Source organism: Schistocerca gregaria, chromosome X, assembly GCF_023897955.1.
Source record: "Schistocerca gregaria isolate iqSchGreg1 chromosome X, iqSchGreg1.2, whole genome shotgun sequence".
Taxonomy (NCBI): domain Eukaryota; kingdom Metazoa; phylum Arthropoda; class Insecta; order Orthoptera; family Acrididae; genus Schistocerca; species Schistocerca gregaria.
In genome coordinates this window covers 152717599-152743804 of record NC_064931.1, presented here as the reverse complement: position 1 = coordinate 152743804, position 26206 = coordinate 152717599, and the positions used below count along the sequence as shown (strand labels likewise).

Below are 26206 nucleotides of genomic sequence, written 5' to 3'. Positions count from 1 at the left end.
TATTTCAAGAAAATGCTGTAAAAGTTATGTTATCCAAGTTTTAACTGGGTCGGAACTAGAACTTCTTTATGGCTACTGAAAGTTACCATTTGTCTTCTAAAATATTCCATACCTGCCAGATCTAAAAAGTATAGTCTACCCCGCTCCCCAAAAATGTAGGTTACATCTCATTGTAATTTTAGAACAAATTTTGTTAGTAAATTCAAGATTGTTATGCAAGGCCATAAATAAACCAAGCTAAAAAGCATTTCAACAGGAAAGGACACCAGATACAGAACCAATTCCTTTCAGTTACAGAAATTGTGCAGTGTTACATTACTTACTTTTAACACTATCAGTGGTCCCCTCGCAGTAGTTCCATGAGCAAATTGAAGCTTGGACCTTCCTCCCCTTCTCTATTTTTAACAGATAACATTTCCTTCCCAACCTGGTGGACAAGAAATTCAGTTAGTACCTGAATGTGAAAAAAAAACTATTAACAATAATGCAAATACACAAATGTCATTCAGTTGCTCTCTTACCTGGCACGTTCTTTGTAATTCTGGAATTCGCAGCAACAGCTCTCCAAACTTGGATGGTATTTCAGGGTAGTGAGCAAGAGTATAATGCTGAAGTGCTTGCAGAGCCTTCTCCTGGGAGTCACGAACCTTTTCAGACTCTCGCAAGTCACTTGCATCTACGGAAAAAAAATGAATTTCTTTGTATTTGAATCACAACTAATGTTGCAAGAACCAAAAAATTAAGGCATTTAAATGATTTTCTTTTAAGTTCCTGTCCACCATTAGAACAATTTTGATTTGCTGTGATTTCAACTATTAATACTTAACAAAGCAGTTACTTTATGCATGCTGTTGGGTAACTGAATTGAATCAATAACAGTCAATTTGAAACTTCCATCAATTACCTCTCTATAGCACTATTGGTTTTTCATGCTCATTTTCTTTAACACCGAACTGTATGGAATAAGAATGACTACAACTTCCTGTTCATAATTTTTTCAATCTGTCAATACGAACAGTTTAAACTATCAAGAAGTTAACAAGAAATTTTCCACTAGCTACTAACAAAACTAAATTTTCTTAAGTCTAAACAAATAATAATATAATAAAGAGCATATCAGAAATTACTATACCTGATGTGAGCAGAAGGATGACTTTCATTGCAACATATTCGTATTGATCAACCCGCAATCGTCTTAGATGATCTGTGAAGTTTAGCATACGTTCAATGCATGCTCCAAGCCCTAATTCACGAGCTTGTCCCAAGGATAATGATTTGCCTAGGCTGACACGGATTTTACCAGGTGTTGATACAGAACGGAAACAACAAGAAAACAGCAACAGCTCACACCATGCATTGATCAACAAAGCTATCTGATCATCAATCTGCAAAGAGAAAAATAGGTACAAATGTTAAAGTGTCATAGTATCAACAACTTTCAAGAAAACATTTTAGGTCCTCCCATTCTACTTTTTAAAAAAAGTGGTAAAGTTTTACTGAAGTCAGGAGTGAATTGTAAAGACAATGCATGCTGTTTTAAAACAATTTATGAAAAAATGAATGGGGTAGGACAGAAAATTGTTAGTATTTGTATGAATTAATCTGCTCTTATGTTATTCATGATCTCTACTCATGTAAATGATTACAACAGCAAAATCATTGTCTTCCACAAACACATATTCTATAAATTCATTCAACAGAGCTATACTAGCACAAAGTGTTCTCTCTTTCAAAGATTCCCATTCCATTATGTTAAAGCTTTATGTGGGCTCTACCTACATGGTACAGTCCTAACAGCACACACATGTATTTGTTCAATGTCTGCTGTCATGATTTCCTGATAAAAACATCAAAATACTGGACTAGTACTCTAGAACTGTTCATATTAGTACTCTTGTATGCTGTATCCTTATAAATGTGCTGCTGTTTTTAAGACTCATTCCAAGAAATCTAAGTCTTCCTTTCACTTCCTTACAACTTTTTTTTACATGTTTTTCCCATTTCATGTAAGTCTGTGGTATTAGACTAAATCTCTAAACAATGTGAGGAGCTCCTGTAGATTATCATTAATACTGTGGACAGGTACTCTTTATTAAGAGCACTATCATCCATTATTCACATTTACTGGGTGTTGACATTCAGTACATGAGGTGGAAATTCTGGCTAAGTTGTTCTGTATTTCCTTGCAATCATCTAGTTGTGTCTGAATGCTGGAAACCACTAGATGCCACATAATCATCCTAAGATCTTAGGTCACTGTAAAATTTCATACAAACAGCATGGATAGTATTTGCATTCTTACGACTGAACCTCAAAATTATGCAGAAGAGTCCCACCCTAACTCAAATTTATCAGCAATTTTTCAGGTAGGAAATAGTTGTGTGTAACAGGAAAAGAGCATGGGTCACTTCTGTTTATAAAAAGGGTAAAACAATAAATTCACAGAATTACAGTCCAAGTTCATTAATTTCTGCATATCATAGAATCCTAGTATATATTCTAAGCTCAAAGACAATAATATTCCTGGAGGGAGAAAACAGCACGGATTCATGATCCTGCTATCGTGCAGGTAACGGAACTGTCAACGAACAATCAAACAGTGCTACCAACCACATCTGATGAATATTCATGAATACTGAGAACATTAATGACTTTATTACTCTTCCTTAGGCCACACCAAATGCTACTTTTGTTTATGTTTAATGTTCTCTGTCCACTATAATGCACTTGGTTCTCTATTAACCAAACATTCTGCAAGCCATTCCTATATTTGTAAATATATTCCGTATGATGTCATCTTTGTTTTCAGTTGACAATATGATACAATGTCAAACGCCATTTGGGAAACTACAATAATGAAATCTACCTACTCACCAGCAAATACTGTTTGCAAGGTATCATGTGTGAATAACAAAAGATTTATTTCACCTGCAAATTTCTTCCTCCAGGAATATCACTCTGTTCAAGATTAGAATATGCTCAAGGACCCTAAAACAAACAGGTGTTAATGGTCTTGGACTGTAACTCTGTGAATTCATTGTTTTACCCTTTTTATACACAGGAGTGACCTCTGTTCTTTTCCTGTCACACACAACTATTTTCTACCAGAGAAATTGCTGATAAATTTGCATTAGTGAAGGGCTCTTCTGCATCATTTCGAGCTTCACTCATAAGAACAAAAATACTATCCATGTGGTTTGCATAATATTTTACAATGAATCAAGAGCTAATGGTGGTTATGTGGCATCCAGTGGTCTCCAGTACACAAGCAATCTGAGCCCCTGAACTACAGTATCACTATTTTGGAAATTAAGTCAGTCAGTTCACATATAATATGCATTCCAGTCAACTGACATCTAGCATCAACCTTGTCACCCACTCCTCCCACTCTTTCTTTCTCTTATTCTCATAACATTTATTTTTATTTATAGTTACCTCATCCTGTTTCCACATTTTTACTTCTGTTTGCATCAGATTCCCTATTCCCATTTGCTTCATTTCTTATTACTCTACTACATTCCACTTCATTATCCTTTTACCTGCATTTTTATTGTATTGTCTATATTCTTTCCTTCCATACATTCTTAGTCCCTCCATTTCATTATGTCTGTCATATTTAACCTGCTGTTAATATTTTCTCCTTTTCTATGATGGACAATTACATTATGTCATATACAATACTGTTGCTCTACAACTGTCACACAGCATGCATGCTACTACCATCTAAAGTTTTATCAGTTATGTTATGAGTATTTTATCCAGTTTCTTAATTGTAATGAACTGACTTGTAGGATAATGTGTGTAAAGGAAAGCCACATGCTTTGTCCATAAGTAAATTGTTATCACAGTAGGATAACCATTATTAAGATGTATTCATACAGGGTGGTCAGAAACAGTCTGAAAAGGTTTTACAGATGTTGCAGGGTAGGTTGTGCTGAGTAATAATTGTTATGAAAAAAGTTGATACATTGCACCATTTTTGAATTAATTTGCATTACAGTCAATCAATCAGGCTGTTATGCACACAAATTCAAGTGACCCACCAGATACTGTTAATGTCAGTTGTTCTCATAGCCTAGATGATGGCACACAAGACTGCTCAGCCTCTGGCTTAGGTTCGATCCTTACTGTCACCCACGTACAATTTTTGTATCATTCACTTGTTTGATTTCAGGAAACCAAACAAAGAACATGTTTGGCAACAGTGTCTCTGGTAGGCCACTAGAATTTGCACATGTGATGGCCTGATTTACTAATATCAGTGCTAATTAACTCTCAAATGGGACAACATAAAGAATTTTTTTCTTAAAAATTACTTCTCCACAAAATCTCCCCTGAAATACCCTTACAAGTTTGTCAGACTGTATTAATGCAATTTACAATAATTTGTAACTTCATACGGAGTAGTCTAAGTTGAACTTCATTTGGAAGAAGGTAGTACTGTTCAATTTTACTAATGTTACTTTATACTTTTTGTGTGTGGAGCTATTACTGAGCTTGTTTTGTGAGATTATTGTTTCCTCTCAACAATTTCATTATCATGAACAAAGCTAAAAAATAGAAATCTTATGTTGTGCACAATATTTTTCAGATCGGAATAATCTGAGCTAATATAATTGCAATTATCTCTTTTGCAAACATACCAGTGATATAAGTATTATGGTTTTGTTATTGTTAGTGATGTACAATCTAAATGTCATTGAAGGACCAACAATATACTGTGAAATTTTAAAGATACATGGCACAGAAGTGAGATACATTATGTGGAAATTAGATGCAAAACCTCTCATAAATAAATAGATTTATATCCGTCAGGTACAAAACGTATGTAGTTCATATACTGGGGCATACTTACAGAAATGTTTTTAAACAGAGGCAAGCTTTTACACCACTTCACAAGACGATAAAGCCTGTGATCTGCAATGTTGCACAAATTGGAGAGAAAGTCTGGGCCATTATTACTGGATGCAGAGGTACTGGAACTTCCATTGCTGCTATTGCTACTGGAACTATGTTCTGCCAGCTTTTGAATTTCCTGATCATTGTAGTGCCACAAGTGCTCCACATCCATTATTTCCTAGAAAGTAAAAAAATCCTTTAAATGTGGACTCAACATAACAAAATTATCATCTAATCTGAAAATATAAACTCAACTATGGAAAATTCCCTTCAAGGCATATCACTGTCCTAAAATGAGGATGTAATCTAACAGTGAACCAAAGGAAATTATAGAGGTAAAAATACATGGTAAACATTTACTTTATAGTCACCTGATTTGAACTGACTTGTAAGCAGCTGCAATTTTCATTCAATTAACACAAGACACAACACTGAACTGCAATAGAATTACACTTGCTTAATTAGTATGTAAGTAGGTGTGTCTCTATTTCAGGGTCCATCTTCAATATTTTAAATAAAAGCTAAGGGATTAAACTTCTGTTTACATAAATATACTGAAAAAATTCCCAAGTATACACCTAATTATCTGAATGAATCACTCACAGCTCTTTAAATTACATTGCTGTAGTTCATTGAGCAGTATTAATTTACTAGGAACAACTATGAGCACAGAATGAATCCAACAAGTGCACAAGAACTGATGGGCTGTATCACAAAAATTAATTGTGCAACAAGTTGCATATCAAAGAAAGATGTTCATGTGTACCACTTATCTAACTATGTGAACAGCTAGTAAGCATACAATAAGTCAAGTGTATAGGCGCAACGCCTCTGAGTGAAGCAACAAAATTTCTACCATTTTGTACATTACCATATTTACCTGATTATAAGAGGAGATATTTTTTCCCAATTCCACCAATTTCATAAATACAGGGTTGTATTATATTTTTATTAAACTATTTCTGCTGATGTCAGCATTTTTCTGCAGGTTACTAAGTTAACATAGGGGTCATCTTGTATTTATAGATGGAGATTTGGCTAAATTGAGGTCATGAGCAGGCATACTTCGAAGTATTCAGAAGGGTAGCACTGGCCAAGCATTACTCACATTCGAACAGGCTCAAGATTTCGTGATACATCAAAGTGCTTGATACAGTATAAAGCTTGCTCAAACTATCATGTGACATTTGGCTCACAAGGGCAAGGGATAGGCGAGAAACTATGAACAACAATTTATTGCTCTGTGTTTTACAGTGTTTTCATCTTATATTTGCAGATGAAGCTTTGGCTTTTGAGGTTTTGTATGGATTTGTTTTGAAGAGTTCTGAAGGGTTAAGTTTAGCAAACAATACGCTCATTCAAATAGACTTGAGATTTCCCCAGTACAGCTCAATACAGTATTCATATTGTTCAATCAGTCATATGACATGTGACTCGTGGATCTAGTGCAATGGGTCTATGCATGAGAAACTATGAACAGGGCACAACAACAGTCTAATGCTCTGCTTAAATAATTGACAATTTTGTGAAACACAGGGGCAAACAGCATTAAATTCTACCAACTGACAAACTTATGTTGTATCTGAATAGGTTTTCAATAGAAGTTCTCATACATATATGGATACTATATACACACATTTTTGCTGCTCTTTAAGTAAAGGTGAAAATCTTGTCCTTCAGAAACCATTACGTGCTTCTGAGCCCTAGTCAGCATTTTATTTGGTTATGAGAAACTAAAGATTTACAAAGTGCATTGCACATGAAAATCCGATTGTTCATGTATTAGAATACCAGGAAAAACATCACCAGAGTTTAATCAGCTTTAGAACAAGGTAGTGATATTCAGATCAAACGAGAAAGAAAATTAATCCACAATTAAATGTGTAACAAACAAAACAAATCACAGTATGTTGACTGCAATTGTACTGCAAAAACAAATTATAGTGGAAAGATCCATTATGGAGATAGTACCAACAAACAGCACCAGATTGTGGGATGAGTGAAAGTTCGAGGATTGGATTTAATTGTGATTCCAGTATTTTATTTATGTATTAGTTACTGTTGTTACATCTGACCTGCACCCTGGAAGATATAACCATCCGTGTTTCACTATTGCTCAAGCACAGCACTGCAGAAGGCTTGGAGGGGGAACAGTGACGCAAACTTAGCTGAGAGCTATAATGAGTGTGAAGAGATGAATGGTGAGGAGCAGCAAATTTTGTCTTGCTGGGGAATGTTTATTCTGTACTTTGCCTATTTATGAACTTCTACCATATTTAAATTGCAGTTTTCCTGAGTCCATTTGCACTTGGAATTGAACTGACTTTAAAATTGGCCAAATACTCAACAATAACATACATTTCTGCAGGAGATGCTAAAAGTCTAGGCTGGGGTCAGTGGCTTATTTATGTGTTTCATGCAATAATGATGTCAATGCTCATCGTAAGGTATGATGTGAATGAAAAGGAATGTGTCAGCTGCTGGTCCTACACAGCCAATGAGCAAGCAGTGGGTAGACAACATGTTTTTGTAGCAAATGACATTGTAACATTCTCATGTCAGTACAGAACCAAATTCTGCTGTGTGTTTAAAAACAGAATCATCACAGCATCATATTTGGAAGAAACAACCAAATATTTGTGACAACAAAGATACTTTTCATAGTTTCCCTTTTAGGATGATGACAATGATGATTAAAAATAGTGCTACCACAGATGAAAGAAGCAGTTAAGATAAAAATGAATGTAAGCAATTTCTTTTTGTTTATTTTATTTCTCCTTGTATTATCAAAATGTATACAACCAATAAATGGTATAAGTTTAGAATAGATGTAATGGTAACTTTCTAGGAATATACCTTACATAAATAAAAGCTTGTAATTTTGATTAGTCAGAATATGTTAAAAAATAAATTTTTCTCAAGGAACCTCTTAAAAAATGGGGGTGGGGGGAGGGAGTCATCTTATACTCAGGTAAATACTGTATTTCTTTGCTCCCTTCACATGTGCACTCTCAGATTATTCATAGAATTTGGTGACTGACTCATAATGAAGCATTTTCACTAGTTAAAGTAATGTGAATGTGCTCTAATAACATTTATTTTCGCAAGGAAACAGAAGACACTATGAATGAGGTTTTTCCTTGGTTGTTGTTAGGTTGGTCAGAACTAACAAAAAGGAAACCCTGAACCAAATACTTTGACTTGACTTACCTGCAGCAGCTGAGGAACAGCAGGCTTTTCAGATGGCCGTGACCCCGAACTTCCAGCAGTGCCTGTGCTAGAAACACTTCCTCCTGCCACTGCACCCACATCTGGAGCCTCCAGTTTAACCTGGGGGTCACCAGAGGGTGCAATGAGCTTGTAGCTGGGCATGTCACTACCAGGTGCAGCTACCAAACTAGGTGGTAGCGTATATGAGCACTGGTAGGTACTGCGACCGCCACGGGTTCGGTCTTCTCTGATGGCTGCAAAACAAAATCAGTGCTATTATCCTGACTATGTATGTTACAAAAATGAGTCAAGGTGTTAAGTTCTTTGGAAAACTATACATAAAATTTTCAAATAGAAATTTAACTTGTAGCATTGAGTTTCTTTTGTGAAAACAATATCTTTTGTTAGTAACCACAAAACATACAAACATACACGTTTTGCCAAAATTCATTTATTAACTTCATATGGCATACCATTTCTTGATGTCTCATCTCAAAAAATTTATTGGTACAAAGGTAATACACTCCTGGAAATTGAAATAAGAACACCGTGAATTCATTGTCCCAGGAAGGGGAAACTTTATTGACACATTCCTGGGGTCAGATACATGACATGATCACACTGACAGAACCACAGGCACATAGACACAGGCAACAGAGCATGCACAATGTCGGCACTAGTACAGTGTATATCCACCTTTCGCAGAAATGCAGGCTGCTATTCTCCCATGGAGACGATCGTAGAGATGCTGGATGTAGTCCTGTGGAACGGCTTGCCATGCCATTTCCACCTGGCGCCTCAGTTGGACCAGCGTTCGTGCTGGACGTGCAGACCGCGTGAGACGACGCTTCATCCAGTCCCAAACATGCTCAATAGGTGACAGATCCGGAGATCTTGCTGGCCAGGGTAGTTGACTTACACCTTCTAGAGCACGTTGGGTGTCACGGGATACATGTGGACGTGCATTGTCCTGTTGGAACAGCAAGTTCCCTTGCCGGTCTAGGAATGGTAGAACGATGGGTTCGATGACGGTTTGGATGTACCGTGCACTATTCAGTGTCCCCTCGACGATCACCAGAGGTGTACGGCCAGTGTAGGAGATCGCTCCCCACACCATGATGCCGGGTGTTGGCCCTGTGTGCCTCGGTCGTATGCAATCCTGATTGTGGCGCTCACCTGCACGGCGCCAAACACGCATACGACCATCATTGGCACCAAGGCAGAAGCGACTCTCATCGCTGAAGACGATACGTCTCCATTCGTCCCTCCATTCACGCCTGTCGCGACACCACTGGAGGCGGGCTGCACAATGTTGGGGCGTGAGCGGAAGACAGCCTAACGGTGTGCGGGACCGTAGCCCAGATTCATGGAGACGGTTGCGAATGGTCCTCGCCGATACCCCAGGAGCAACAGTGTCCCTAATTTGCTGGGAAGTGGCGCTGCGGTCCCCTACAGCACTGCGTAGGATCCTACGGTCCATGCGTCGCTGAAGTCTGGTCCCAGGTCGACGGGCACGTGCACCTTCCGCCAACCACTGGCGACAACATTGATGTACTGTGGAGACCTCACACCCCACGTGTTGAGCAATTCGGCGGTACGTCCACCCGGCCTCCCGCATGCCCACTATATGCCCTCGCTCAAAGTCCGTCAACTGCACATACGGTTCACGTCCATGCTGTCGCGGCATGCTACCAGTGTTAAAGACTGCGATGGAGCTCCGTATGCCACGGCAAACTGGCTGACACTGACGACTGCGGTGCACAAATGCTTCGCAGCTAGCGCCATTCGACGGCCAACACCACGGTTCCTGGTGTGTCCGCTGTGCCGTGTGTGTGATCATTGCTTGTACAGCCCTCTCGCAGTGTCAGGAGCAAGTATGGTGGGTCTGACACACCGGTGTCAATGTGTTCTTTTTTCCATTTCCAGGAGTGTACATGGCAATAACTCATGAACTTTCTTCAGGCATATATTTAAGACGCTGAAGATTTCAACATGACATCTCAGTGTATCCACTCTTATAGAACTGACATGGCTAATAGATCCAGAGTAAAAGAGTAAGTACACATTCATTCTGCAAGTGTATAACTGACCAGTACTACCTGAAGTGAAAAACTCTGCCTACTATTGACATAAGCATATGCTGTGTGGCAACATGAAATTTAAATAAACTTTCACAGTAAGTAAAGGCCAACAGAGATACATAAAAATGTCCATTATGAGACATAAGTTTCTAATGAACCCTCATGTCTGCTTAGAACTGTTCAGTATATACACTGTGTATATAGATTGATTATGTTGGTGTTGCAATATTTACAGAAGATAAAAATACATACACCGTTTTCACATACTCACTACAGAGAGAATCTATATACACAATAGCTCATTTACCCCATTCCATCTAGTTCTATACAATTCAGAATATCATAAATATTACAAACATTTGTCCATCTTCACAGACCAAAGTCAACAAGGTGAATGCAATGAAATGCCAGGCAAATGTAAAAATAATTTCTTACACACTTAATTCAGTTTTAGAAAAGTACAAAACACATAATTGTGAATAACAAACCCCAATAGGTAGTGCACACAAAGACTAGAAAAAAGATACTGTACAACATTTAGTGAAGCACCTCCTCAAAGTAATGACCTCTGTGGTGGTGACTATGTAAAGATGATATGGCATGATGAAACATCTTCCACAAAAGAAATTGCCACACTGTGGTGATCTGCTTACACTGTTTTATATATGCCCACAAGAAATTTACTGGTATGAGAGTAGGTTATTGTGAGCACCAGAGGGTACTTATTCGTTGTATCAATTTAGCAGGATGCATAGCAGAGATATGACTCTGGATGTAGTGAAGTCTCGTCCTGTTGAAACCACATCAATGTCACACGTTTCACCAATGGTGCTAGTTTCATCTGCAAGTATTGTGCTCCTATTAGATGACCATTAAGGAAATGGGAATCAATGACACAAACACTAATGATTTTAAACCATACTTTTGGTTATAACCTGTATGTTACTACATCTCCGCCGCTACTACCACAACACGCATCTTGTAGTTTACGTAGCACATTGTTCGGGTGCCCCAGGGCCCCATCACACGTTGCGTACCATGGGCCAGCACCTCAATCACCTGTAGCTCCAGCCAGCAATATGTACACCTCCACAAGTCTGTACTTATCATGTGTCTGTACCTGTCTGCCTGTATTTGTCCCTTGTCTGAACCTGATATGTACACTGTCATTTCATGACCCAATAACTGTTAAGCTGTCATTTTGTGACCTAATAAACATTCCACTGTTGCTCAAAATGTCTTTGCTGTGCCCAATAGGAACTATGCATACACCAGAAAGGTTTTTGTGATAATGACTATTGTTGTCAATCCCTGATAGCATCCACAAATAATATCTGTGCTCAAATGACAATGACATTGCCACATTGTGTAAGATGTGTACCTATACATTATTATCATGGAGGTCCTAGTGTAATTGCAGGTGTATAGGTAAAACCCATGGGTGTGAAGTATCTGCATAGCAGATACTCAGCTAATGGTCTTCTGTCTTTACCTATGACACTTCCATCTGGATAGATTCACTCCTTGAGCTATTTGTGTAGCAATCAGTTTGCATTAGTTTACAGTCGACTGAGTGTATCTAGTAGTGTGTCTGTGTACCTGATCAGATTCATACCATATTACCCCCTAATGGGATGGGAGCTGGAGTTTGCAACTGAAAAATGTGTTATAATAATTTTAGCACTGCATCTGTTTCAATGGTAAGGATTGCTAGGTTGACATAATTTCTGGCACTTAGAACTGCATAGGAATTATTTTATTTTCTCAAATTCAAAAGCAACTTTCTTTATCCAATGATGTCATCGAAATTATGCGGTTAGTGCATTCAGCAACCTAGAAACTATGTGATGAGCTAATTCCGACTGTCAATAATGTATCAGATATAGCAATGTATAGAAAACTGTTGTATCAAAATCCAAAACACTTAGTCATCTTGAATCACTACAACATCCATACACATAGTTCCTTCAAATAATACTCATGTATGTGATAAACATAAACATTATGGCTGCAGTAACACCAGCAACTGCAATATTCTAGACACTTTCCCAGATGTCACAATGTTAGCATTAAATCTAAGCTTTTTTTATGATTGACAATAATAATGATTGCAGTTATGCTATTGAGAAAATTCTATCCTCAAAACTAATTTGTGAATGAAACAAAATTATTAAGATTGCTGTTGAAATATGACTATCAGTAATATTTTGGGTGGTGGAATGGCGTACCCTAGTGGCTTGTTTAACAAGTTAACATTGCAGGAGGAGAGAAAGCTGGGACACGTCCTCCATAGAGTGGTGCTACCTATTGCGGCATTTGTAACTTATTCTAGTTGTGAGTTTGCATACCGACTGCAAAATCCTGTGACATGACTGGTGAGCAAGTGACCAAGTGGTAAGGATAGACCTTGGCTCATCCCTGTCTGAATTACAATGGGCCACACTGCTCGCCAGGGAGTTTCCATAGAAGTGCAAACCCTCTTTTAGTTTGCTTCGGTCCCAGTACTATTTTTATGTCAGAGAGAGAGACAGAGAGAGAGAGAGAGAGAGAGAGAGAGAGAGAGAGAGAGAGAGAGAGAGAGAGAGAGAGAGAGAGAGAGAGAGAGAGAGAGAGAGCAACAGACTAAGTCACAGTTAAACTGATTTGGGGGCAAATCATCTGGAAAATGACACATTAATATAAAAAAGACAGTATTCATTTGGCTGTAATCAAATGTTACAGATACATCAAAGTTATTTGCTGGCAGTTTCCCGGACCCCCATAAAATTGTCTTACCTTCAAGCTTCATCCCCATTTTTAGGCATTTTTCAAAGCGACATGCAGGGCATTTCTTCCTGGTTGAGATTGTAACGAGACAAGAAGATCCTCGAAGGCAGACATAATTCTTGCGATTCTGCACTGTTCGCTTGAAGAATCCTTTACAGCTTTCACATGAAAAGATTCCATAATGGAAGCCAGAAATTTTATCACCACATATTGGACAGGGGCTGAAACAACATACATTTACTCATTCAAACATGATTGTGATAGGTCTTCCTGTATTGGAATTCTTAAAGTATTTAACTGGATAACAAACACTATACTGTATTTAACTTCTCTCTGAATAGTAGAAGTGTAGAGTCATTGACACCAACACAAAAACAAATCAGAACATAGCTAACTTTTGGACTAATCCAAAATCCTGAAATTCACACTACTATTATGTGAGTGGTCTCCCTTACTATTAAATTATTTACACGTTGCAAGAACTTTCCCTACAATAGAAGTACTCAGTTTAATTGATGAAAGGAGAAAATATAAAAATGTAGCAAATGAATCTGGTTGAAGAGAATGTAGATGTCTAAAAAATGAGAATGGCAGCAAAAGCATACATGACTAGATCAGAGGTGCTGCCCATAGGAAAAGTGAAGACACCGTTTGAGAATAGAGAATCATCTGTATGAATATTAAGAATTCAGATGACAAGCTCATACTAAGCAAAGAAGGGGGGATGCTGGAAGATGAAATGACTACACAGGGGGTCTGTACAAGGGAAAAAATTGTATGACAACATTATAGAAAGAGAAGAAGTGGTTAATGGAGATGAGATGGGAGATATGATACTGTGAGAAAATTTTGACATAAGTCAAAACAAAACCTCTAGAGCAATGACATTCCCTCTGAATTATTGAAATCCTTGAGAAAATCAACTCTGACAAAAATATTCCACATTTTGTGCAAGATACGAGACAGACAAAATACCCTCAGACCTCATGGCAAATTTAGTAACACTAATTCCAAAAAGGCAGGTGCTTATACAGGTGTGAATATTAAAGTACTATCAAAGTCATGGTTGGAAAATACTAACATGAAACTTCCTGGCAGATTAAAACTGTGTGCCTGACCGAGACTCTACTAACTCTACTAACATGAATTATTAACAAAATAATGGAAAAAGTGGTACGTAGATGCCAACCTCAGGAATGATCAGTTTGGGTTCTGCAAAAATTTGGGCACACATGAGGTAAAACCACCCCTACAACTTATTTTAGAAGATAGACTGAAGAAAGCCAAATCTACATTTATAGCATATGTAGACTCAGAGAAAATTTTTGACAATGTGGACTGAAGTACACTCTTTGAAATTCTGAAGGTAGCTGGCATAAAATACAAGGAATGAAAGGTTATCTAAAAGTAGTGCAGAAACCAGGCTACAGCTATATGAGTTGAAGGGCATGAAAGGCAAGCAGTAGCTGAAAAGGGAGTGAGACATGGTTGCAGCCAATCCCCAATTTTGTTCAGTCTGTACACTGAGCAAGATCTGAAAGAAACCAAAAAGAAATTTGAATAGAGAATTAAAGTTTTTTTTTTGGGGGGGGGGGGGGGGGGTGGAGAACAAATAAAACTTTTGACATAATTAAAATGTCATCAGAAAACCTCAGACACAACAAATGACTTTGGAGAGTAGCTGAAAAAGATGGACAGTGTATTGAAAAGAGGTTATAAGGTGAACATCAACAAAAGCAAAATAGAGTAATGGAACATAGTCTAATTAAATCAGGCAAGGCTGAGGAAAGTGTATTAGGAAATGAGACACTGAGTTTTGCTATTAAGGTGGAAAAAGTACTGCTGATGGCCAACGTAGAGAGGATATATAGTGCTGCTTGGCAATAACAATAAAGGAATTCTCGTAAAAGCTAAGTTTGTTAACACTGAATATAGATTTAAATACTAACAAAGCTTTTCTGAAGGTAGCCTTACCTAGTTGTAAAACATGACCAATAAACAATTCAGAAAAGAGGAGAATAGTAGCTTTTGAAATTTGGTGCTACAGCATAATAATGACGATAAGATGCGTACATTGAATAACTAATGAGAAGGTACTGAACAAAACCAGAGAAAATAATATTTATGGCACAGCTTGACCAAAAGAATTGATTTGGAAATGAAGATAAGTGTAGGTGTAAGACTTGCAAACACAGAACAAGTGTCAGACACAGTAAGCAGATTAAGATGGATGTAGGCTGCAGTAGATCCTGTCTTCAGAATGAAGACTGCAACCATCACAACCACTACAAGGTATATAACCATTTACAGTTTCACAAGTATTACTTTCTTCTTCTGCAAGAATTCAAAATACCACACATACGACTTGGTTATTTTAGAAGTCTGATAATTAACTAGAGGCAGTCTTTTTGTTATTATTTTTTTAAAGAGATTTCAGCTCCTACATGTATTCAGAAAAAATACTGTTTTCTACCTACAGGTAAAGCTAAGTATCAGATACATAGGAAAGTCCATCTACATGTACATCCACGGTTACAGGTTCTCAGCAAACTATTTTACAAACATATAATTGTGGACATCGTATGCTTCATGCATCCATCTTTTTAGACATATGAATTTCTACTAATTTCTGCCTGTCAGCATTTTCACGTGGCAACAACTAAGTAAGAGTTATCAACACCATTCAGCTATTTTACTTTTATACATTGTTTGTTATTTTCTATCTTATCTGTAAGGCATCTGAGATCAATCATCTGTCTTTGTCAAAGATTACAAAATGGGAAAAACATACATATTATGGAAATGGTCATTTGTAATTGTATTTCTCAAGTACATGTTCTTTTATCCCAAGCAGTCTTTTGACCACTAAAATGTATCAGGTTCATGAATTTTCCTACTGAGATTGTTTCATTTATGCTAACAACAATTTTAAAAATTGCAAAATTAAAATGATAACTGTAACTTTTATCTGAAATTACTAAGAGTTTTCTAAGATGCTGTAGCAATTAGGAGAGACATCATCCATAAACAACAAGCAAATATCCAGGTAATAATTACTTTAGTGAAGTTTGAAGAAACCTGAGAAAATGCTACACATTAAAAAAATTAATTCACTTTTAGATGCAAAGAAGGCAGTTTATGCAATATTGAAACTTCCTGGCAGATTAAAACTGTGTGCTGCACCAAGACTCCAACTCAAGACCCTTGCCTTCCACAGGCAAGTGCTCTACCATCTGAGCTACCCAAGCATGACTCACACCCCGTCCTCATAGCCTTACTTCCGCCAGTATGTCTCCTACCTTCCAAACTTTACAGAAGCTCTCCTTTTTTCCCCGTTAAAATTACACAAGGTCATAAAATATCAAATTGTTGGCACATTCAATATTACGGAATTTTCTTGTACTGCTATTTAATACATTCAAGTACTAAAATAATACATTTAAAAAATCTTCAACTGTTTCAAGCATATTTATTATGAACCCACCTGTTGATAAGCTGCTGCCTAGAAATTCCAGGAGGAGCAGCAAGGGCAGAATGCTGTTGCACCATGTCTGATGCCAGGGTAGACATTTTGTCATCCAGAATATTGGCACTACTCTCTCGTTCATCTGATACATTATGGAATTGTGATTAATACTAGTCAGAGTGAACTTGACATTATGTTTTAAACAAAAATTAGATTATTAATTAACTGTGATGTGCATTAAGGGAATGGTTACTTAGTTGAAACTATTTCCTTAATGTAACTAATATCCTTTTCATAACTCAAAATACATTGAATTTAGAAATATAAAGGTTTCAAAATTGAATTATTTATAGCCCAAATTTTCAAAGAGTTGTATTATTTAATGTAATGTGGCATAAAACAATGTTACATCATTATTTTGTAGTTGGTGACTATGACAGTAAGATACAAATTAATGGGAAAATAAGCAATTCATTATCATGAACACTTGACAGGTAAAAACTAGTTTGCCAAGGAACACTTAAAAATTATTGCAATAGAGGAAGATAATCTTAAACAATGACAAAGCCACAATTTTTCTTTTCAATGACAGAAATTCTTTTTTCATGCATTGGATACGTCAAATAAATATAAATAATGGCAATAAAGTACTTGATTCCAATATTACATCTGAAGGTTATATCTGAAAGTGCCACTGAAAGTGATGCGTGTTACAAACAATCTAGTGAAATGTGCCAAACAGCTTGTATTGCACAATTTGTAAACATCATACAAAGAGGGTATTGCATACAAAGTTATTAAAGGACAGAAATACTATCAAAAGCTGGAATTTACAATTATAAGTATTTCAATAGAAATCTGACATATCTAAGACACAAGCATTTATGATGTATTTCCTTTTGTTATGATTCCAACTGTAAATGGTCACTGCTGGCTCACTTACAAATATTTATTACTGCTTGAAATTTATGCATATCTTTTGTAGATGGAGCAGAATGTTCAGTAATTTATACAAACATTAGTTAGTGGGAGTGAACACCAGAAAATGCTACACTTAAATTGACAACCAGATATACTGAGTTTGGAGTGCATCCATTCTTGAAAGTGCTTCTTTGACAAGACATTTGCACATGTATCCTGTATGAACAGCAAGATACTAATTATATCTCTTCTTCTTGTTTTCTGACAGTCTGTCCTCTACAAAAGTATTCTTACCATCGGCAGTAAAGCTCTTAGAGACGAATCACAAGCCATTTTACAATAAGAATAAAACAAGCCATCATTCATAATATATCCACTCTAATATGAACTCTAAATACATAAGAAAACCCAATACCAATATTAAGAACAACTGCCGACACTAAAAAATTACTAAAGCAGGAAAACAGAGAATATGGAATAAGTTATGTAAGAATAAATGTTAATATTATTTGCATAAATAAGTGACAAAAATTTCTGTATTATGGTTTTGGACATGTACTAAAGCTGAGGGAGGAAAGAAAATATACCATAAGGGAGTAAAAGCTGTTTGTATTGGCAACTGACAGTAAAAATATTTGTAAAATTACCTGTAACTTCAGTGCTAGGTGCTGCATGACCTCCATACAAAACTGGCCCTCTCGGCAACACGGGCGATGAGAAGTTGTGCAGATGTCGAGACTGTATTGGTGAATGACTGGGGGAAAATTGTGTGGGTGAATAACTGTAACAACTGCTGTGTTGTGAACCTCCATACTGGGACGCATCCGAATTGTTTCGAGAGAGTGATGGAGTATATGGAGAACTGAAGCCTGAAGAAGGAAGTCCTGAGGAAAGAGAAATAATAGTTTAATGAAAAACTAACAATAAAAGAAAATCTCTTAATTACAGGTGAAACACACAACTTACTTGGATTTACTTCTAAAAATGCAGTAGCGTGACCACTAAGTGGTGCTACGAAAAATATTTTTTTAGTGTATGTTAATTATTATCTGAAAACCCTAGGATTAAGTTCAATGTTACTTACACATATCATTGGTTTCACACTAACTGATACAAAACATGTGAAACAAAATATGAAATAAGAACACCAGTAGGTATCAGAACGCATATTGCTTAAAGCAAACAAGCATGTTACCAGAAGGAATACACAATGCTGCATGAAGAATGTCTGAGCAGTATTCAGATTCGAAAAGTGTGCATAATAAACCTGGAGTAACAGGTCTGACAGTAAAAGGAAGAACAAATTTAACAGATCACAAATGAAAACTATTGTAGGTATTTTGATGTAGACATACTGTTTCGTGAGGAAGGTTTTTTGTTATACAATTTATAAATATTTTATGCCAATTGGCTGAACTATGATGCCTCAGTTTTCTTTTTATTTTCTGGATCACAATAATATAGTCATTTAGAATTTTTCAATTTTAGTTTCAATTGCTCAACAACCATCTTCTGATATATAAAAGTAAAAAACAGAAAAATGCTATTAAGTTAGTGATTTTAATAAAATTTAAGAACATACATTATTTCAAAATAATAAAATGTAAAACAGTGAAAATGTACTATGTACATGAGGGCCACAATACAATCATCAGCATGTCTCTGAACTATGTAAATAATAGAAAATGCACTATCACTTTGAGTGAAAAGTTACCAATCTTTAAGACTTATGTTACTTAAAGGCACTCAACTCCATTGGAGACAGGTAGACCAGGTGGTGCGGTACCTTGCATCTGCTACCACTGCCATGAGATCACTCTAAATGTCAATTAAATGTGGAATAGCTAACATTTGTGCCTCCTGTGAACTTTTCTGGCACATGCAACTTAAACTGTTTAAGTTATATGAAAGTGATTATGTTCTTTGAATTTCAATCATAAACTGCACAATAGCCCATAAACAAAATTACTACTACTCCAGACGTGTCATCCAGCTGTAGATTCTTACAGCTAACCGTGTGAACTAGCCACTGGTGTAATAAGAAAAAGACATCAGAAACAATGGCAGTGAATATTATAATGATAACAGCTATTCTTATGTGTGTGGCCTGTACTAAAGGTACATAATTCTTGCTACCCCACACATTGCATTCCATATTAAATCTGGAAAACTGTGCTGCATTTACAACAGAAGTAACTTCTTTAACACAGATTGCTGTTTCAGTTACTTCATAACATGCTAAATAACAAAAATTTATTTGAGAACAATCATCTGGAAATGTTTAGATTTTTCTGTAATATGCATCCAGTGCATTAACAACAGTGATTAATTTCATGCGGCTCAACAGTCTGGTGCAAGCCTTTCAACTGGACATCTCTTCAGCTACTTTTATATCCCTAACCTACAACTGTAATCCTACCACGGAAAAGTGACCTCCATTTTAATATGAAATTCAAACCATACATCATTCCTGGTAAATCTTCATATCTTTGAGAGGTGAAGGCTAGGTTAAAGGCAGACTGAAAAAAATCCACAGACCAACCAAGATTCAATCCCATGACCTTTCCATTTCCATATACTTTATTGCTAAACCAGACCTGACAATGCATTGATGCTGCTGCAACAGCTAAGATTTCCTACAGCATTATGCAGTCAGCAGATAATGAAAATCATAAAACAAACTTAAAACACTATCTCACAAATATTTTAGTTGGAACAGGCACACAGTCACCAAAAGTCTGAATAATGACATTCTAGCACAGTTGCAGAGTCTAAACTGTACAGTAATTCAAATAAACTGAAGTCACATTTTGATTCATCCAATGACAGTCAAAATAGCAGAATGTTATCAATCACACTATGTTAGAAAAATGTACATTACTGAAAAGTAAATAGTCACCTCCATAACTGTAGCAACTGGAATCGCCATACTGTGATGCATCTGAATTGTTTCGTGATAGAGATGGTGTGTATGGCGAACTAAAACCAGAAGACTGAATACCTAGAAGATGGAGAAAGAAAATGTAAAATAGTGGAACATTCAAAACTGTTTACACAAGCAAGTAGGTTACAGCAAACATACAACTCTACACAACAGCAAATAAATGTGAGAGATATTATAACACCATCTGCCAATAGAAAATAAAGGTGAAATGAGAAGGAAATGAGGGTTTCTGACTGCAGGCATCAACGCAGCAGGTGGATATTCAGTAGTTTTGAAACAGAGATAAAGTAAAAGAACCATAACAAAACTGTTTGGACTTCCACCTGTCCACATTACACATACTGCTACAAAAACAAGTAAATTAAATGAATAAAACAAACATGGTTAAAATATATACAAGAGTCTGAAAATTAAATGAAAAGTAACAACATTTTTTACATTATAAAGTTGCATAATAGAAATGATTAAAGTTATTATGTAGAAGAAAAGAATACAGTAAAAGTGACATTGTTATTTGCACAGAGTGCAATAAGCTGATAATTTTAACACTGTTTAAAGACATGAGATCAAAATATGATGAGACTGTTTCCTTTTTAAGTAAACATTGTTATAAAATAGCTCCAAAATCTGCATCAAATATTCTGAACTGCAATTACCTCACTTCAGCAAATTATACCACCTCAGTGAAAGAATAGATCAGAATCATTTGATACTATATTGTAGTGCTTGTATTGTTCAGAAACATGACGCAAAGTACCTTTGGACATGCATGCATGTATGCAGGAACAGGCACTGTGGAGGCCACAGCCATTATCAAATACATGAAATGTATTTGTAAATAAGGACCCTGAGCTGTGCTCAGATAGCCTCTCATGATACGTGGAAAATCTGGATTCGAGTCCCAGTCCAGCACAAATTTTCATTGTTATACAACTGACACTTGTCACTATTCACAAATGAGAATATCTGAGGTGATGAATGGGCAGAGAAAAATTATCCCTAAAAACTAAAAATCATAACAACTGACAAGCTCCACAAACTATTGATTTAATGCTAAGAAAGTAAAGCACATTTCTGTAAAAAGTTGAAAACTTCACAAAAAAAATACAGCACAGCTTCCACTGGTCCTCCTGACAACATACCGTGGCTGCTGCGACTGGTGACAGGACTCTGTGCAGGTGAGGAGTACGAGTACGCAGAATGGATTGCAGAATCAGGACTGGGTGATGGCTTTCCTAGGTGAGGGTGCCTCTGAGCCAGCAGCCGGTCAACCAGCAGGGGCAGCTCACTGCAGCCTGTGGTGGGGCCAGCCCCTCTCACTGCATCCGAGCACTTGTCACTGCTGCTACTGCTGCCTGTATCTCCACGCTGCTAAATCACATTGAACTTAAGTTTTAAACTCATTGTTTGGTGAGTGCAGTAAATATTTTATAGTAGATACGAAACAAGCTTTAAAAAATACATTCTGAAAAGTAGATACTGTCAGCCCAAAGAAAGTACAGCAGAATAGTCTCCTTACAACACTGTTACCAATATTGTTTATGCTGTCATGCAAAGTAGTGAGCGACTGTGCGCTGCACACACAATCAATAGCTGATACATCTGACAAAATATTTTGTTTCCTCTTACATTTCTCATGCAAGCAGAGAATCAGAATAATAAATATATTTATACATTTAATCTCATTTTGTAGAATGAACATAGCAATGTAGCCTAGGTATTATGAAGAAAGCAGTTGGTAAACGCTATAACAGCTAAAATGTGAAATAACTGTATGAAAATTTTGTTGTCTCTAATGTACGTATGTTGCAACATTAAGGAATCACCAGGAAAGAAAGAAATGTGCTAACAGTGAAAATAACAAGCTTACACAACCACACTGTTGGTACAGAACAAGTACTTTTTTTTTATCACAAAGTGCAGCCATTAAGTATTCTGCACATCATACCATTAAGTCAAATAAGTACATACACAATTGCCTGTCAGAGTGGCTCAACCTCAATTTCAGTGAACAGTTAATGGATAATGACCTCTGCTGGACAATAATCTACCAGTTGCCAACTGACTGTATCTCCTATAAATATTCAGTTGCTAACATGCTTGTTTAACATGAAACCTTGTGAGTAAGTGGTACTGTCTCATGAAAAATAATTTGGCAATGTTGGCAATATGTGGCCCAATAATTTTCTGATGAAATACAGCTCTGGCCTCTATAAAATCATTGCTGCTGATGAGAAAATCTGTAATTGACAGCAGCAGAGATTATGAATCATCTTCAGTACTCTACCATCAGAACCACACCAGCTGCTCATTGAGCATGATGTGGTGAAACCAATACTACCATATGGTGCTCATTAAAATATTTTCTAACATACATGTCACTATGATAAGAGTCCATTCAAAGAAAGTAGTAGTATGAGTCAAATATGAAATGTGTGACAGAACCTACAGGAAAGAGTTTTAGTTTAAAGTTCTGGATTTGCCTTATTTTGGAGGGATTGATAAACAATTGTAGCTATGCACAGAACCTAAAAGTCTGATAAAATGTAAAAGCAATAGCTAATGATATGTACAATTAAGTTATTTGTAACATATTTGGGTTATTCACTTGTTTTCCTTAATCTGGTAAAGGGTAAGACCATACTACGAACACATGGTGATTCATGAGTAAAATACAATATCTGAATGTTGTGTTATTTGTCAATTACTTTTGTGAGTGGGCCAGTCGTCTCCTGTAAATACTCCAGTTACCAGTAAAACTGATTAGATTACAACTGTTTTTTATGTAGCGAAAATACAGTACTACTCTACCAAACAGGATGTCAATATCGCGTTTCTCTTAATCAAGATATACATAGTTAGTTATATAAGTATATCTCGACCTATCATCAGGTTTGGTTGCTGCATTGTGAAACATCAGCCTTTGATTGTACTGAATTTCCAAAAAATTTGGGCCAACAAATACCAGTATTCTCTCTCCTAAAAACCAAAGCAGAAAGCAAAATATAAGGCAGGAATAATCATTTTCAATACAGATGGAATTGCCCACACTGAAAACACAGCTTAAGAGAAAAATGATAGTCTTTGTTGTTTTATACTGCCATGGAATTGATGGCCCTATTTTCTTCAATCTAATTAGAAAATTTGCAGTGGTACTATAGTAAGTGGCAAAATAACTTTACTCTTCAACTTTTACTATCAAAGTGTGAATACAAACATACTGGTTTATCCAGAAAGTTTAGATGCCTCAGATTTTTCATATCATATTACATTTCCTAATGATAGTCTTGGATGGTGACGGACTAACCAGTTGCAACATGGATTAACATACAGTATTGATAGATTCTTTCACCTGCCAATGTGACTTAGTGATTTTCTTGAAAGTTAATGTCTTTACTAAACAGTTACACAAAGCAAATAATATACACTTGTAAGCAAAAATCATTTCAACAGCCCTAATGAGGAATGAATGACTGTTTAACAATGAAAAAGGAAGAACATTCATTCTTTTAACTAATTTCTTACCGTATGGATCATATATTAAGAGAACATTAAATTTTAGTACTTTGTCTTACAGTGGAAATATCAAGTTTTCACAATTCATGACAACTTACAGCAGTGTCTGGAAATTTTGTGGGAGGTTTTCCCTCTTCTCGAAGGCTTGTACTGCTGTTGGAACAGACTTGTACCCCTTCCATTGACGTTTCCTCATGGTCCTGAAATCACACAGATAATTTGTTCTTTTTCCTTATTAATTTTTGAGTAAAAGTTATGAATTGGATCCCCTTGTATTTTTCAATATATTGTAGACATATGCATAAGGCTTCATTACTGGTCAATTTTTTTACTACGGTCAGATTTTCTGCTTTCACATTTGTTGGCTTCACCAACTCACAATCAAATCGTCACCTTCCAAACTAACTTAGACTTGTTGTGCTAAGTTTGTCATCACAATCAAGATTTGTGTGTGTTTGTGGGGGGGGGGGGGGGGGGGGGGAGGGGGGGAGGGGGGGGAGGCAGAGGATGGGGCGGGGGGCAATGCATAATTTTAGCCAACTTTTGAGTACTGAGACTGAACACAACTGTTTTATTGGGTTTTACAGTTGAAGGAATTACACTGGATGATAATGATTTTGTGCTCTCAAGTGGGTGTCATTATTTTTGTACATGCTTCTGAAATATATCAATTATTTTGTCAAAGTGTATTTGTTCTTCTCATAAGCTTAGCAATGAATTGAAAACTTACAGGCAGTTGTTTGCTGTGTCCTGCAGTAACAGCACTCATCTCTGCATCTGACAGCTCTCCCTCCCATGACATAGGCCGCTCTGGTTCCTCGAAGCCATCTTGTGAGTCTTCACCCACAACTCTCTTCTTCTTGGTCCGCAGATTCACACCTGGTAAATATCAGAGGTTACTTTGAAACAGCTGTTTATTAAAATAAATAAAGTAAATCAACTGACATCCTAAACTGCAGTACTTGCTATAAGAACACTAAAATGCTGACCATATATTTAGAAGAAGCACTGTGGTGTTAGTGCTTCTTAACTATGGCTACAATTTAATTTAAATTAGTTGGCATCTGATGATTAATGTACAAAGTCACAACAAGTACTGCTGATATACAACCTCCACAGCATTTTACTCTTGCCTTTGAAGTCTGTCTCACACAAAAAGTATGTAAAATTTCTGAAATTTGCGAATAGTACAGATAGCTAGTGTATCTGCAAGCATGTCCAAAATAAGTTCCTATTTTCATTAGGGATGGAGTTATGGTTTGTCTTAAAATAGGTGAAATTTTCACATCTGTAAAGTTTTCTACATGAGGAGTAGCAGTGAAAGTGGTAATATGGCGTTAGTCGACAGTGCCATGCTCCCACTGGTGTCTTGCTGGCTGGGACAGTCCTGCCCACTCACTGTGAAATACAAACGAATTTAAACACGACTACAATGCTGCTTCCTCTCAAGAAACAAACAAAAAGTAAAGCACCAAAACCGAGCGAGGTGGCGCAGTGGTTAGGCACTGGACTCGCATTCGGGAGGACGACGGTTCAATCCCGCGTTCCGAACATCCCGATTTAGGTTTTCCGTGATTTCCCTAAATCACTCCAGGCAAATGCTGGAATGGTTCCTCTGAAAGGGCTACGGCCGACTTCCGTCCCCATCCTTTCCTAATCCGATGAGACCGATGACCACACTGCCTGGTCTCCTTCCCCAACTAGCCAAACCAAACCTAAAGCACCAAACTGGACTCTGTCACACTTATCAGGACCATCTCAAAGAACATATTTCAATGTGCATTCACAATAAATATGTCTCAATAAGGGCATTAGAAATTAAAAATATTAGTACAATAATTAATCTTCTTTTAGATGTGATTGATTAAACGTATATATTATATAGTGCACTTAAATTAACTGTGTATTTTATTCATATACATATGGTTACAGTCAGTAGAGTACTTTCAGAAAAGACGTTGAAACATTTAAATTTATATTATGTGTTAACATACTGAACCTTCTCTGTCACTTCCAGAAATATAATTAGGTATGGGTCCTCACTTGAGAAACAGTTGTTTATGAGCAATCACCTACTCCATGAATTTGTTTTACTTCTTCAGTATTCTTCCAACAAATATTAGCGTTTGCTTTCTTCACGACCAGATTTATAAAGCTCTTTTGCCTTACGCCACTAGAAATGAGTACACTTCAGTATGTGAGGCTTACACGTGACTTGCATTACAATTGGTTGTAGTGACTTAGATGTGAGTGTTTGAATCAACCACTGATGAGGCAGAGCTCTTTCTGTGTTTCATAACAATGTTTGAATGATATGTTCTTCTTGTACATAACTGCCATTCACAATTAACTTCAAAGAGCAACTGCTGTTATCTAATAAGTCATTTATAAATACAGAAAATA

The 26206-nt window shown here is 36.7% G+C and overlaps 1 protein-coding gene across 4 annotated transcripts in view; it reads right to left on the bottom strand.

Annotated features, from left to right (window-relative positions):
- LOC126297882 (nuclear hormone receptor FTZ-F1 beta) overlaps positions 1-26206 on the bottom strand; it is a 374623-nt gene that overhangs the window by 13480 nt on the left and 334937 nt on the right. For 3 of the 4 annotated variants that reach the window (XM_049989174.1, XM_049989176.1, XM_049989177.1), the window contains 12 exons: positions 24534-24682; positions 23902-24003; positions 21430-21658; positions 20243-20344; positions 17991-18227; positions 16441-16564; positions 12966-13177; positions 8110-8363; positions 4856-5077; positions 1133-1385; positions 522-676; positions 324-427 (listed from right to left, as the gene is read on the bottom strand). In XM_049989174.1, the coding sequence (XP_049845131.1) occupies positions 335-427; positions 522-676; positions 1133-1385; positions 4856-5077; positions 8110-8363; positions 12966-13177; positions 16441-16564; positions 17991-18227; positions 20243-20344; positions 21430-21658; positions 23902-24003; positions 24534-24682 (2132 nt within the window). In that variant the 3' untranslated portion in view covers positions 324-334. The remainder of the gene's footprint in view (positions 1-323; positions 428-521; positions 677-1132; positions 1386-4855; positions 5078-8109; positions 8364-12965; positions 13178-16440; positions 16565-17990; positions 18228-20242; positions 20345-21429; positions 21659-23901; positions 24004-24533; positions 24683-26206) is intronic. The other variant, XM_049989175.1, reaches the window with a different exon arrangement.